Here is a 12318-nt window from a genome sequence, read left to right as displayed (position 1 = left end):
AGAGAGAGAGAGAGAGAGAGAGAGGCAGTTAAATAAATACCTGAGTGTTCATCTATTAACAATTTGACTTCCTTACCCTGACCAAGAACAATAACATGATCACCACCCTGTTAGATTTGTGACTCACAATTGGATTGAGAGTCTTTGATTGCGTGTTGGAATTAAAATTGCAAAAGGAATCAAAGTGGCAGACAAAAGGAAAGGGAATAAATTGGTATCCAAATCCGAGTGAAATTAAGGAAAGAAATATTATTGGAGTGGAAAGATCAAACTGCATCCAATTGGAAAGAAATTGAACGGAATCACGCTGCCTCTTTTTCTCCTTTTTTTCTTTTGTTTAACCTAGAATTTCTACCTTTTTAGGACTCTTTTAGCGCTAGACTCGTGTGGTATAAATATGAATCTCCTCTTTCAGTATTGTTGAAGTCAATTGCTGTAATTCTCTCTTTTCATAGTGATTGAATAAAATAATATCGTTCTTCTGCCAGTTCCCTTTTATTTTGCATCTCTTACTTTAATCTTGTTCTTGGTTATTTTATGATCTTTATTTATACTTCATATTGGGTTCATCAAATCTCAATTCTTGCGTTGTCTTCATCGGTCTTAACAAGTGGTATCAAAGCAAGGTTGCAAGTTCTTTGAGATTTGATTGAGGTTTTCAAAGATGGCTTCGATGAAGTATGATATTCCACTGTTGAATCGCAATACTAGGTTTTCGCTGTGGCAAATAAAGATAAGGGCTGTGTTAACGCAGATGGAACTTGATGATGCTTTGCTGGGCTTTGAGAAGATGCCAGCAAATTAGCGTATGGAGGAGAAGCAGCGGAAGGATAGGAAGGCTACATCATTGATTCATCTTCATTTATCCAACAATATACTACAGGATGTCTTGAAGGAGAAGACAGCGGCTACTTTGTGACTCAAGTTGGAGCAGTTGTGCATGACAAAGAGTCTGACTAGCAAACTAACTCTAAAGTAGAAGTTGTATTCCCATCGCATGGCGGAAGGAGGGTCACTGTAGGACCATCTTGCTATGTTCAAGGAAATCGTTGCAGATCTGGAGACGTTGGAGGTAAAAGATGATGAAGAAGATCTGGCCTTGATCCTGTTGTGTTCGCTACCCAATTCTTTTTTGTCATTTCATGATACTATTTTGTATAGTCGTGACACGCTTACCATTGAGGAGGTATATGAAGCCTTGTTCTAGGAGAGGATGGAGCTGTTGGTTGGAGATCCTACATCTAGGGGTAGGGATGCTCTTGTTACTCTTGGTGATCGACAGAGGGGTAGATCGAAGGTGAGGTACAGCAATGTATATTGTTATTACTGCAAGAAGAAAGGACACATCAAAAAAGATTGCGACAAGTTGCAGGGTAAAGGTAATTTACATTCAAATCATTCGGGGCAATCTTGTAATTCGAACGAAACCAATGTAGCTGAAAATTTTTCTGATGATGGAGACGTGATGTTGGCTATATCTAATGGGGAATCCAAACCTGGGGAGTGGATTATGGATTCTGCATGTTCGTATCATAAGTGTCCTAATAAGGCGTTATTCCAGACATATGAGGCGGTGAAGCAAAGTGGAGTTGTCATGGGAAACAGCCAATCTTGCCGGGTTGTAGGAATCGGTCGGGTCAGATTGAGGCTACAAGATGGGACAGTGAGGACACTTGATCAGGTTCGACATGTTCCAGACTTGACAAATAATCTCATATCGCTGAGTACCCTGGATGCAAAAGGGTATAAATTTTCTGGTGGAGGTGGAGTCCTGAAGGTTCAGAAAGGTGTTCGGGTTGTACTGGAGGGAGGATGAGATCCCAGTTGTATATTTTGTAGGGAAGCATAGAACTAGTTTAGAGACATTTGGACAAGTTTAGTACCGTAGTGAAAATTCAGTTTGGTACATTACCTCTTATGTTAGGCTCTAGGTCAATTTCGAACTTTGCGCGTGGGAGTGTTGGTGATTCTGTTTTGCCACCAATTTTAGCAGTTACACTTTGTTTTTGTACTCGTGGACTCATGGAGCATAGGTTTAGTAGTGTCAATAATGTATGTAATGCCTTAGGGATCGTTGAAGGTAACAGTTATAGCAAGGAGCCTTCTGATCGTGCATTTGGTGTGGTTTCTGCTATAGGGTGTACTTCGACCCTGTCTAGTGATTATTAATTCCAAGTGGAATTTTGGGAAGCCGGGTTTAGGTTCGGGTATCGCTTGTGGATCAGGGCGGGGGAACATGTTTTCGTGGAGAGTTTGGTTACTGTGTTGAGGAGCTTGGTTATTCTAATGCAGATGAATTTATTTCTCAAGATGGAGAAATTTTGGAGCTTTGTTCATTGCACCAGAATTTCGAGTCAAGGTAGAGATTGTTATATTTATGACTCTCAATTGGATTGGGAGTCTTTGATTACGTGTTGGAATTAAAATTGCAAAAGGAATCAAAAGTGGCAAACAAAAGGAAAGGGAATAAATTGGTATCCAAATCCAAGTGAAATTAAGGAAAAAAATATTATTGGAGTGGAAAGATCAAACTGCATCCAATTGGAACGAAATTAAACGGAATCATGCTGCCTCTTTTTCTCCTTTTTTTTCCCCTTTCGTTTAACCTAGAATTTCTACCTTTTTAGGACTCTTTTAGCGCTAGACTCGTGTGGTATAAATATGAGTCTCCTCTTTCAGTAGTGTTGAAGTCAATTACTGTAATTCTCTCCTTTCATAGTGATTGAATAAAATAATATCATTCCTCTGCCAATTCCCTTTTATTTTGCATCTTTTACTTTAATCTTGTTATTGGCTATTTTGTGATCTTTATTTATACTTCATATGGGGTTCATCAAATCTCAATTCTTGCGTTGTCTTCATCGGTCCCAACACACCCCACATAGCAGAGTGGTTTTGATCAAATGGGGTTTCATCAGCATATCCACAAGCAACAAAGAGAATTAGAAACAGGCTAATTGCATTGTAATCCATCGGAATTAAAAGAATCAAACTAATGCAGTTTTTACTGACATAAATTGTTTTTAGAGAATTCATAAATTCATGGACCGGCATTTAAATAGAGGAGTACTGGTTTTGGACTATAGATTCTTAGTTGATACTGTTTAGGTTGAAAGTTGCTAATAATTTGTTGACCTAAAAATAATTAACTTGCCATGTTTGCGAATATAGGATTGTTAATTTAATAGTTTGTTGATTAATGCCTAATGGTAACAAGTTGGGACTAACACGTTCCATTGCAGTCACTGGCGGATTGAGCACCTGGCAAGCATCTGCTAATAATTTGTTGACCTAAAAATAATTAACTTGCCATGTTAGCGAATATAGGATTGTTAATTTATTAGTTTGTTGATTAATGCCTAATGGTAACAAGTAGGGCCTAACACGTTCCATTGCATATGCAGTTGACGTTCCACCGCAATTTTTTTTATTATATTGGACGGCCACTCAACGGTCGCTCGTCTAGCGGCTGCCCATGCTCACCTAAATTCTTAGATTTACCACTGACTGAATGTAATTTGGCTACTGCTCCCAAAAGTGTGTATATGTTCAGGGATGAAGCCAAAAATTTTACCTTGTCGGCAGCCTTTTTCTTTTTTTGGCAGAACATTTTTGTGTATTTGAGTAATGTTTTTCTTTTTATTAACTTTCATATCCTAATGGAGGCAGTTGACCCCACTCCTCCCCCCCCCCCCCCTGTGTGGGGGGGGGGGGGGGGGGGGGGGGGGGGGGGGGGGGGGGGGGGGGGGGGGGGGGGGGGCAGTTTCTGTGTTAAATAGTGAAGACTGTATGAAAGCTTCACAAAAGAAATTCTAGTGCATGGTTTCCTACGTAATTTTTTAAATATTTATGACTATATGCAACATTTCACGTCAGCACTAAATGCAAATATTGGAGTTACTATTCATAAATGGTGGACCGGAAATATAGGATTTGCATAATTTTTGTGGGCTACATGGTCTTTCTTATAGCAGTGAAGTAAAAATGGAATGGAGCATCAGACCCGGTCCTGGGCCGAGGCCAATGAGGCCTGCGCCTCAGGCCCAAGACCATAAGGGGCCTAATTTTAGCCCTATAATTTTTTTTTTAACTTTTTTTTTCACATGGCTAGGCGCCCCAAAACCATTATCCAACAAGCCCAATCCATTTACTCTTAAATCCAATTACCCAACCCAACTTACATATCCAATATCCACAATCCAATCCAATTAACCAAAAATCCCCAAAATCTGAAATACAATCAAGGGCTTGCTTAGTTGCTCGAAATGCTTATCGCCTAAGTGTTTGTGTCGTCTCCGTCAGTTTAGTGGTCACTCCACCAGTCCCGCAGTCCGCCTCCGTCCTTCTGTCGCTAGTTCCCAAAATCTTTGCGAAGTCGGTCGAAGTTTGCAGCGCCTGCTCTTGCTCGTCACCGTCGATCGAACTCGAAGACTCGAAGTTTGTGTGATTCTGACTCATCTCCACAACTGCAAGGCGCGAGTCCGGTCTCCGCCAGTCTGCTCTAGCTGTGCATTCATTGGAGGAGGTGGAGCTGCAGCTGCTAGTGGTGGAGCAGCTGAGGAGAAGAAGGAAGAGAAAGAGGAAAGTGACGAGGACATGGGATTCCCTCTCTTTGATTAGTTTATTAGTTTCGTCTACTTATTGTTGCCTACTTCTAAATGTTACTAATTGGTTAAGCTCAAATTTTGATGACATGAGTTATGGGTTCACAGACATTGCTTGCTTTTATTTGGTATTGAATATATATGGTGAATGATTTTTTATTTTTATTTTTATTTTTTTGTTTTGCATAAATGCATTTTTCAATAGCATTTACAGTTTACCTCTGCTACAAATTTTAGATGGCCATGGACATGCATTTTCTGGTTTTCATTATGTCGGCCCCTCATCTTCAACTTTCGTGTTTGTTTTGGTTTGGAAGAGGGCATTGAGGCAGCATTAATGGTGAAGAAATATTTTCAAATCTTTATTACCAAGTGACGGGTGCTTTCATGTTTGATTATTCATCTAAGAAACTACGTTTTTCAAATTTTGATTTACGGTGATTTCATCGGGGGGCCTAGTTTACGGACTTCGTCTCAGGGCCCGACAATCATAGAACCGGCTCTGTGGAGCATTGAATCCAGATGGTTACCTCACTTGTGATAGAAAACAAGCCGTTTTGAGAATTGAGGAAAAGTAGCCAAAAATGTTGACAAAGGAATCCACCAGACGTCCAAATAAGTTTGTTTTGTGTATGGGGGCAACCCCAGCCAAGTTGGTCTGGCAGTTGGACTAGCAATCGTGAGGTTGCTAGTTCGATTCCCGTTGGAGCTGCCTATTGGACTTCTTGGTTTGAGCCGGTCAGCTATGGGTAACCTAGGCTAGTTTACCTCCTTGTGGTCCTTTACCGGCTAGGATCACAAGGCGGGGTTTACCTAGTGCGCACCTTCGGGTAGCGGCTGCGGGTTCCCTTGTTAAAAAAAAAAAAAAAAAAAAATGGTTTGTTTTGTGTATGAACTGTAACCTGTAAGTAGACGGGGTTGGACAGTGAAATTATATAGAAGCCAAGCAAATGTTCAATAGAGAAACGAGAGAAAAAAAATAGAGAGCGACTCTGTGTATGCTCATAAAATACAAAGAGGATATTTTTGTATTTTCATTTTCTTTCGTTGATATAGTGACATATCTTAGTGTGGCTCTGCAACATATATACATAAAACCCTTACGTCTTGTACTTCCATTTATTTTACAGTGTCTTTTATTTCTTCTCATTTAAATTATTTTGCATCCCGGATTAATGTGTAATACCTAATTGATCGAATCAATAAGACAAGATACTTTTTCATTTCCAGATCTGTCATAAAAAGAAATAAACAATTATCTCTAATTAGTGTGAAGGACAAATCCCACATTGAATTAAAGATCAAAATATAGACCAACATACAAATACTTCATGTTACTTCTTATGATAAGGTTAACATTTTAAGATAAGATAAAAGCACGTGTCATAATATTTAAATGACAAGTTGACAACTTTTTCTTTATGAAGTCCCGGGAAGAAGTTATATAACACATTGTGATTGTACCCATAATAATTTTGACATTAGTTACAATTATATATATTTATATCCCTTGCACTATAGAAGCAAGTATATGGTATTTTCATCTTCGTTTTTTCACCATTACTCCTTGAAGGAAGCTAGAACCAAGGTCAATAAGCCCTTGTTTGAGTCCCATTTTTCTTTAAAAATAATATTATACGCAAATTCAAAATTTTTTCTTATTTTTTAACCATACATTTTCCATCATAACACTATTTCAAAATGCATTTTTTGAGAAAAATGGAGCTCAAACGACCCCTAAATTACCACTTCAGTTAGGCCTTAGCTTCGAATATTTTCATCCTTGGAACACTTAAGGGTTAAAGATGCTCATTATTATTATTAGAAGCAAATTATTATCAAAGTCCCTAATCTAGAAGAAATACAGTAGGAGGCTCCAACCTTCAATTTATACAGTAAGTGGATCCTCAACCTTTCAGTTTTATACATTGCAACGAAGTACCAATAGAAAATTTCTATCTATTTAGATGATACAATTGTTGAGAAAAAGGCTAATAATCTAAGATACAAAATTATTATAGCAAATAAATAATCTTCTTTTCCTCATCTTTATTTCTCCTCTACTTTAAAAGAATCTATCCTATTTTACTGTTCATTTTTGTCCACTCGTGTTCACACTTGACCAGTTTGAAGTTTTCTTCTTAACCAGTTTGAAGTGGAAGAAAAGCAACAAGACATATGTATTTGCTTTCAATTTTTTCCAATTTTTTCCAATTATGGGTGCGCATTAATGAGTGTTGTCAATAATTGTGACATTTTACTGTACATTTAAATTCAACAAGTCGGTTGCACTATTTTCTCTCCACTTCTAAGTGCTATATTAATTAAATATTACTAATCCATCTGACATCCTTTTTCTCATTTTCATGCAAAAACCCATTGAGAATTTGATTTTTCATTGCTATCCTGAATTACACAAGTCTAATTTAATAATACAAGTTGATTTAGAGGGTAGATTTGGAAGAAATAAATTCATCTGAAGTGATACAATTACACATCATGACATCTAGGCCCATGGTTTTTAGAAAACATTGTTTATGATAAATTAAAGGATATCAAACAAGTGCACAATGTATCTATCTGTGTAATTACTATCTCTATCTTTTCGTCATTTTCATTCATTCTCCATTCTCAAACAAAAAAGAAACCCTAGAAAATCGTCTTTTCGTGCTCTTCTCTTCCGTCCATAGATTTGCAGATTAACGTGGTATCAAAGGCAAATTTGTTTGTGATTTTCGTTTGATTTCTCCATTTCATTCTATTTTTTGCATTTCAGATAGTTTTTGCAACCTATTGTTTGTAATTTGTGTTTTTTGTTCGTTACTCTGTCTCTAGTCGGTTCTTTTTAATTTCTTCAGGTTTCGTGTTGTGAAGTTTATGGGTGTGGTTAAAAGGTAAGTTTACTTCAGTTTTTCTATATAAAATCTAAATTTCTTCTATAATTTTTTCTTAGATTTTCTATGAAAATAGTTATCTTGTTCATTTTCTAAAGTTTTTATACTTTTTTCACTTCTCTTTGAACACAAATCATAGCACTGCACCTTGTTAAATTTTTGGGTTGGAAAGTTTGGAAGTTATATGTTGTTCTTTTAGGGTTTTAAGTTTGTGCGGTGTTTTTTTTTTTTTTTTTTTTCAAATTTAAAATTCTTGAATCTATGGTCAATATGTTCTTTCGGCCTCGTGTTGGGTTGGGTTTTTAGAACAAAGTAGATTTGAAAAATTGATTTGGTTTTGGAATTAATATCTATAATTCAATTGATATAAGAAAGAAAATTGAGCTTTTAAAGAAAAATTGAAGTTTCAAGTCAAGGAGTTTTGTCGATTTGTATTTTAAATTTAGTAGATTTTGTGCATCCAGGAAGACACTGTGCTTTTAGAAATTTGAAGTTTGGTCACGAGTTGTCAAATTTTTTGGTAAATCTAGCATGTCAGCTACCTCGAACCAATTCAATGACTGAAAGCTCTGGTAAATACAACTTGGAGTTTGGGCATGATCAATTTAGTGAAGTTTGTGTGTTATTTATTTATTTTTTTTTTTTGTCTTCTTTTATTTTTAAAATTCTTCAATCTATGGTCGATATGTTCTTTTTCATTTTTATAGAAGTCAATTTTACCGATTCAATTTTACGTTCTTTGATCAATTTTTTGCAATATTTAAATGATATCTGGCTTTAGGATTTATGTTTTTTTTCGTTCTCTACTGTTAGCAGTTATGAATATACTTTTTCTTTAATAAATAAGTTACTTACTTATGTTTAATTTATTCATTTACTTGCTTAAAACAAAAATTGTAGCACTGTGTTTTCTAAAACTTTCATTTTGAAATTTCAAACTCATGTGTACTTTTCTTAGGGGTTATAGTTTTAGTTTGAAATTTTCTTTCTGTTTTATTTGAAATTTAAAATTATTGAATGTATGGTCAATATGTTCCTTTTAATTTTTGTCTAAGTTAGATTTATTTCAATTTCACTTTTTTGATTGATATTCTGCGAGGTGTAAACTATATCCGTCATTGGGTTTTTTTAATTCTGTTGTCAATTGGTAGCGGGTATTTTGTGCTCTTTTCTTAGCTCACATTATTTTTAACATTGATTTTATATGTTTGGGAGTTTTCATAGAAATATATTTTCTTGCTGCTAATATTACTATTTCATTAATGCCCTCGAAAGTAATTCTTTAATTTTGGGTTTTTGCGTTAGTTTAACATTACTGAAGAACCTCCATTGACAAAACAAATTGAAATTTGTAGTATTATGAAACTAAAGTAAACTATTATTGGTTTTTTGTCATTTCAGTAGTCTGAACTTTACTAATATTACCCTTGTTCTTCTGCTTTAATTGTTCTCTACAAGGCCTATCTTTACTAAAGTGATATTCAATGAGGAGTTTGCAATAAGAAAATCTACTACAAAATCAAATTATCCTTGTAATGCATTAATTTACCAAAAAAAAAAAAAAGAAAAAAAGAAGTCAAGTCAAAGATGCCAAGCTTTAAATAATAATAATAGTAATAATATTCTAAAATGGTGAGGCGATGAATTAGATTATATATCAATCCAACTCACATTTAAACAAATCAAAACCCATTCCATATTCAATACACACGCACACACACAAAGAGGAGGAAGAAGAAGAAGAAAATAGAAAATTTTCGCCAACATGTTAGAAATAAGTTTTTCTACTATTAGGTTGAAATTCTTAAAAGTTAAAGGTAAGTAAAAAGTTACTTATTGAAAGGTTATGTTTGATTTTATAGTCGTTAGATTATTAGATTAAATTAAATATTAGAGGTTAAATATAAATAAGCTATGAAGTTGAGTAAAATAAAAGAAAAATTTGTTTTAGTAATTAAGAGACCTTATAAATCGCTTAAACGTGAAATGATTAAGCTTGGGTATCGCCTATTTAATTATTGAAATTACTTAAAATAATTAATTATTGATTTAAAAATTATATTATATTTCAGGCGGCAATACTGATATCGCAATAGTTTACCAATCGAGTTGATTTTGCCAACATAGTTCTGTGAGCGAAAAAATATAAATAATTTTAAAATATTTATAAATTAAGTATATTAGTAAAGCATGTGCTATTAAAGAAATTTCTTTTATCATGATCCATGCGGAATTTCAAAAAGGATTATTTATGATATTGTGAATTGGAATATGAGAAATGATATTGAGATTGACTAGAAAAGTACCCGTGATTATGTACTTCTTCTAGATCAATGAGGGGCCTTGGCCATATTCTATACTACACTGAGGGGTCTTGAACCGAAGATGAAGGAATTTCGACCGTGTACATATAGTTTACTGAGGGGCCTTGGCCGTATTCTATACTACACTGAGGGGTCTTGGACTGAAGATGAAGGGGTCTCGACCGTGTACACATAGTTCACTGAGGGGCCTTAGCCGTGTTCTAGAATTGATTATCAGAGGTCTTGAGACCCGCTTTCGTTCACGGAGGGGCCAAAGGCCCATGGCGAAAGGTCTTAGCCCGAGAAGCGGATTACAGATTTTAGTCAGATGGTACATTTTTGGTGGATTTTCCTATACATTTGATGTGATGAGATTATAGCATGATTATCGCTTATGTTTATATCATAACTTGGGATGATATTTTACCATGTTATGTGGATGTCTCACATTTTGGTTATAATTATATGATGTTATCTTACAAGTTATTCAATGATATGAACTCGATTTTCGATAAAAATGTAAAATTGAAAAAGTATAATTATTTTTTAACTTCTCCACTCACTGAGCTATCAACTCATATATTTTTCCGTAATTTTTCCTACAGGTAACAATTGATTTATGTTAGCTGGAAGAGCCTAATGATTTCGAATTGAGAGCCACACAACATGTTGACTATTATAACTCATTTTGATGAAGCATGAAGTAAATAATTTGGGTCTATCGCATCATGTTTTACATAAGCATTTGATTTTGTTGCATTTTTTAAAGTAACTCATAGTCAGTCTTGATGATAGATTTAACATCTAGTTAGCATCTATCATCGGCGCACATCACGTTTCGGGTCCACTAGAGTGATTGGAACGGGTCGTCAACCTGGGGTAGACATTATTATTATTATTTTTTTTTTTTTTTATTTTTTTATTTTTTTATTTTTTGCAGTAGACCCCTCTTTGAACATCAGTGAAGTTTTTCGCATTATATATATGTATAGATTAGTAGAGAACCCTTGCCATTGAACATAAAGTAGAAATCATGCGATAATAACTTTGATTGATAAATGTATAAGATAGTTGCTCAGTCATTTATTTGCTGCACATGTAATTAATTCTTATATTATTTAATTTTCTTTTCTATAAAAGACGCTATCTATTTTACTATTACAATTGCGATTTTCATTCTTTTTTTTTAAAAAGTAATATTTCAGCATCATCAAGGATAATCTAATTGACATGATAAGAACTCTAAGCTAAAAGTATGAAATTGTCGAATTTTTTGACCACCTAAAGCTCCAAGAATCACTTGGATAGGGATTTTGGCAACAAAACTTGTGTCTACTTTAGTAATATAACATCTTTTGTTTCGTTCTCGTCACTATGATCAAAACTTTTAGACCTTCTAGGAGAAGCTTTTTTTGGCTTTTGCATAGAATTATGCATTATTATAACAATTCCACAATTCCATTATGGTTCTATTGCTTTTTTAAATTTGCTTTTTATTCAACTTGAGCATTTTCCATAATCAGCTATAGTTAATCATTCAATTGTTTCCCAACGGAGCATTCTTCATATTTTTTCCTGTGATGAGTATTATAATTTGAATATTTATTTCTTATCTCCATATATTTTTTAATTTGTTAATTAAATGCATAGGTGCATAAAAATTTTAGAATTGAAAATTCCATTAAATTTTATTTACAATTTTCTCACATTTTTCTTTATTTTCAGGTTGTCTACTTAAATTGTATCAACGCTGAATTGTTTGTGAACTGCTTTCAAGCCAGCTTCTAATGCTGTAAATTTACTTGTAAATATGAAATTCTTGTTGTTTAAATGTTACGTGCAGTAGCTTATTTCATTCTGTGTTCTCAATGCATTTTTTTCACTTTTTTAGTTTATTCTTATTCTGCTGGTCCTTCAAATATTCCAGTTTCTTCTTCTTAGCTCACTATCCCTTCTAATAGCCTATTGTCATCTACTTCGGTTCTACCTCCTCCAGCTGAGTCCATTCCCAGGACTTCCTCGGATCCTATTGATCAATCAATTGCTCTTATCGGTCAGCTGTCTGTGTTCATCGAGCAGTAGGCTCATATGATGGCCAAGATCACACAGTTGAGAGCTACCTCATAGCGTCACACTACTGAGTTCCCTACACTTCATGGAGTGATTGCTTATGTACTGCGGGGCATTAGGTGGATGCGCCAGCATTGGGACTATGGCGGTGGCGCGGCAACACCGATGGTGCAGATGACAACGACGATGGTGCAGATGACGCTGTAGATGATAGTTGATAGGGTTCTCCTTGTCATCTGTGACAAAAATAGGGGGGTGGCTGTAGAATTGTTGATATTGGATATTTTGATTTGTGACGTTGTATATGTTGACATATTTTTTAATGAATATCTGGCACACATATCTAGATTAAGTTTTTTTGGATGTTTTGGCAATATTAATGTATGTTATTTTTGGTTGTTTGGATTATATTAGTATTGTATCTTAATCTAGTTAATGTGATTCTGC

At 34.9% G+C, this 12318-nt stretch overlaps 1 protein-coding gene and 1 long non-coding RNA gene across 2 annotated transcripts; both read left to right on the top strand.

Annotated features, from left to right (window-relative positions):
- The first annotated feature begins 3199 nt into the window (after positions 1-3199).
- Positions 3200-4620, top strand: LOC111372398 (60S acidic ribosomal protein P2-alpha-like). Its single transcript, XM_022994746.1, has 2 exons — positions 3200-3264; positions 4308-4620. The coding sequence occupies exons 1-2, from the start codon at positions 3200-3202 to the stop codon at positions 4618-4620; spliced, it is 378 nt and encodes a 125-aa protein (XP_022850514.1).
- Positions 4621-7170: 2550 nt separating this feature from the next.
- Positions 7171-10262, top strand: LOC111411019. The gene is made up of 2 exons (XR_002705810.1): positions 7171-7498; positions 9828-10262. It is a non-coding gene; the product is annotated as an uncharacterized LOC111411019 (long non-coding RNA).
- The last annotated feature ends 2056 nt before the right edge of the window (positions 10263-12318 follow it).

The sequence above is a fragment of the Olea europaea genome, chromosome 2 (assembly GCF_002742605.1).
Source record: "Olea europaea var. sylvestris chromosome 2, O_europaea_v1, whole genome shotgun sequence".
Lineage (NCBI taxonomy): Eukaryota > Viridiplantae > Streptophyta > Magnoliopsida > Lamiales > Oleaceae > Olea > Olea europaea.
The sequence above is the reverse complement of the archived record's forward strand: the minus strand, read 5'-3'. Positions and strand labels throughout refer to the sequence as shown.

Excerpts from the sequence above, each read along its gene's own strand:
- LOC111372398 (XM_022994746.1), top strand. The coding sequence starts at position 3,200 with ATGCCTAATGGTAACAAGTTGGGACTAACACGTTCCATTGCAGTCACT. Across the intron at positions 3,265-4,307 it reads ACTGGCGGATTGAGCACCTG|TGGTCACTCCACCAGTCCCG; the intron begins GCAAGCATCTGC and ends CCGTCAGTTTAG.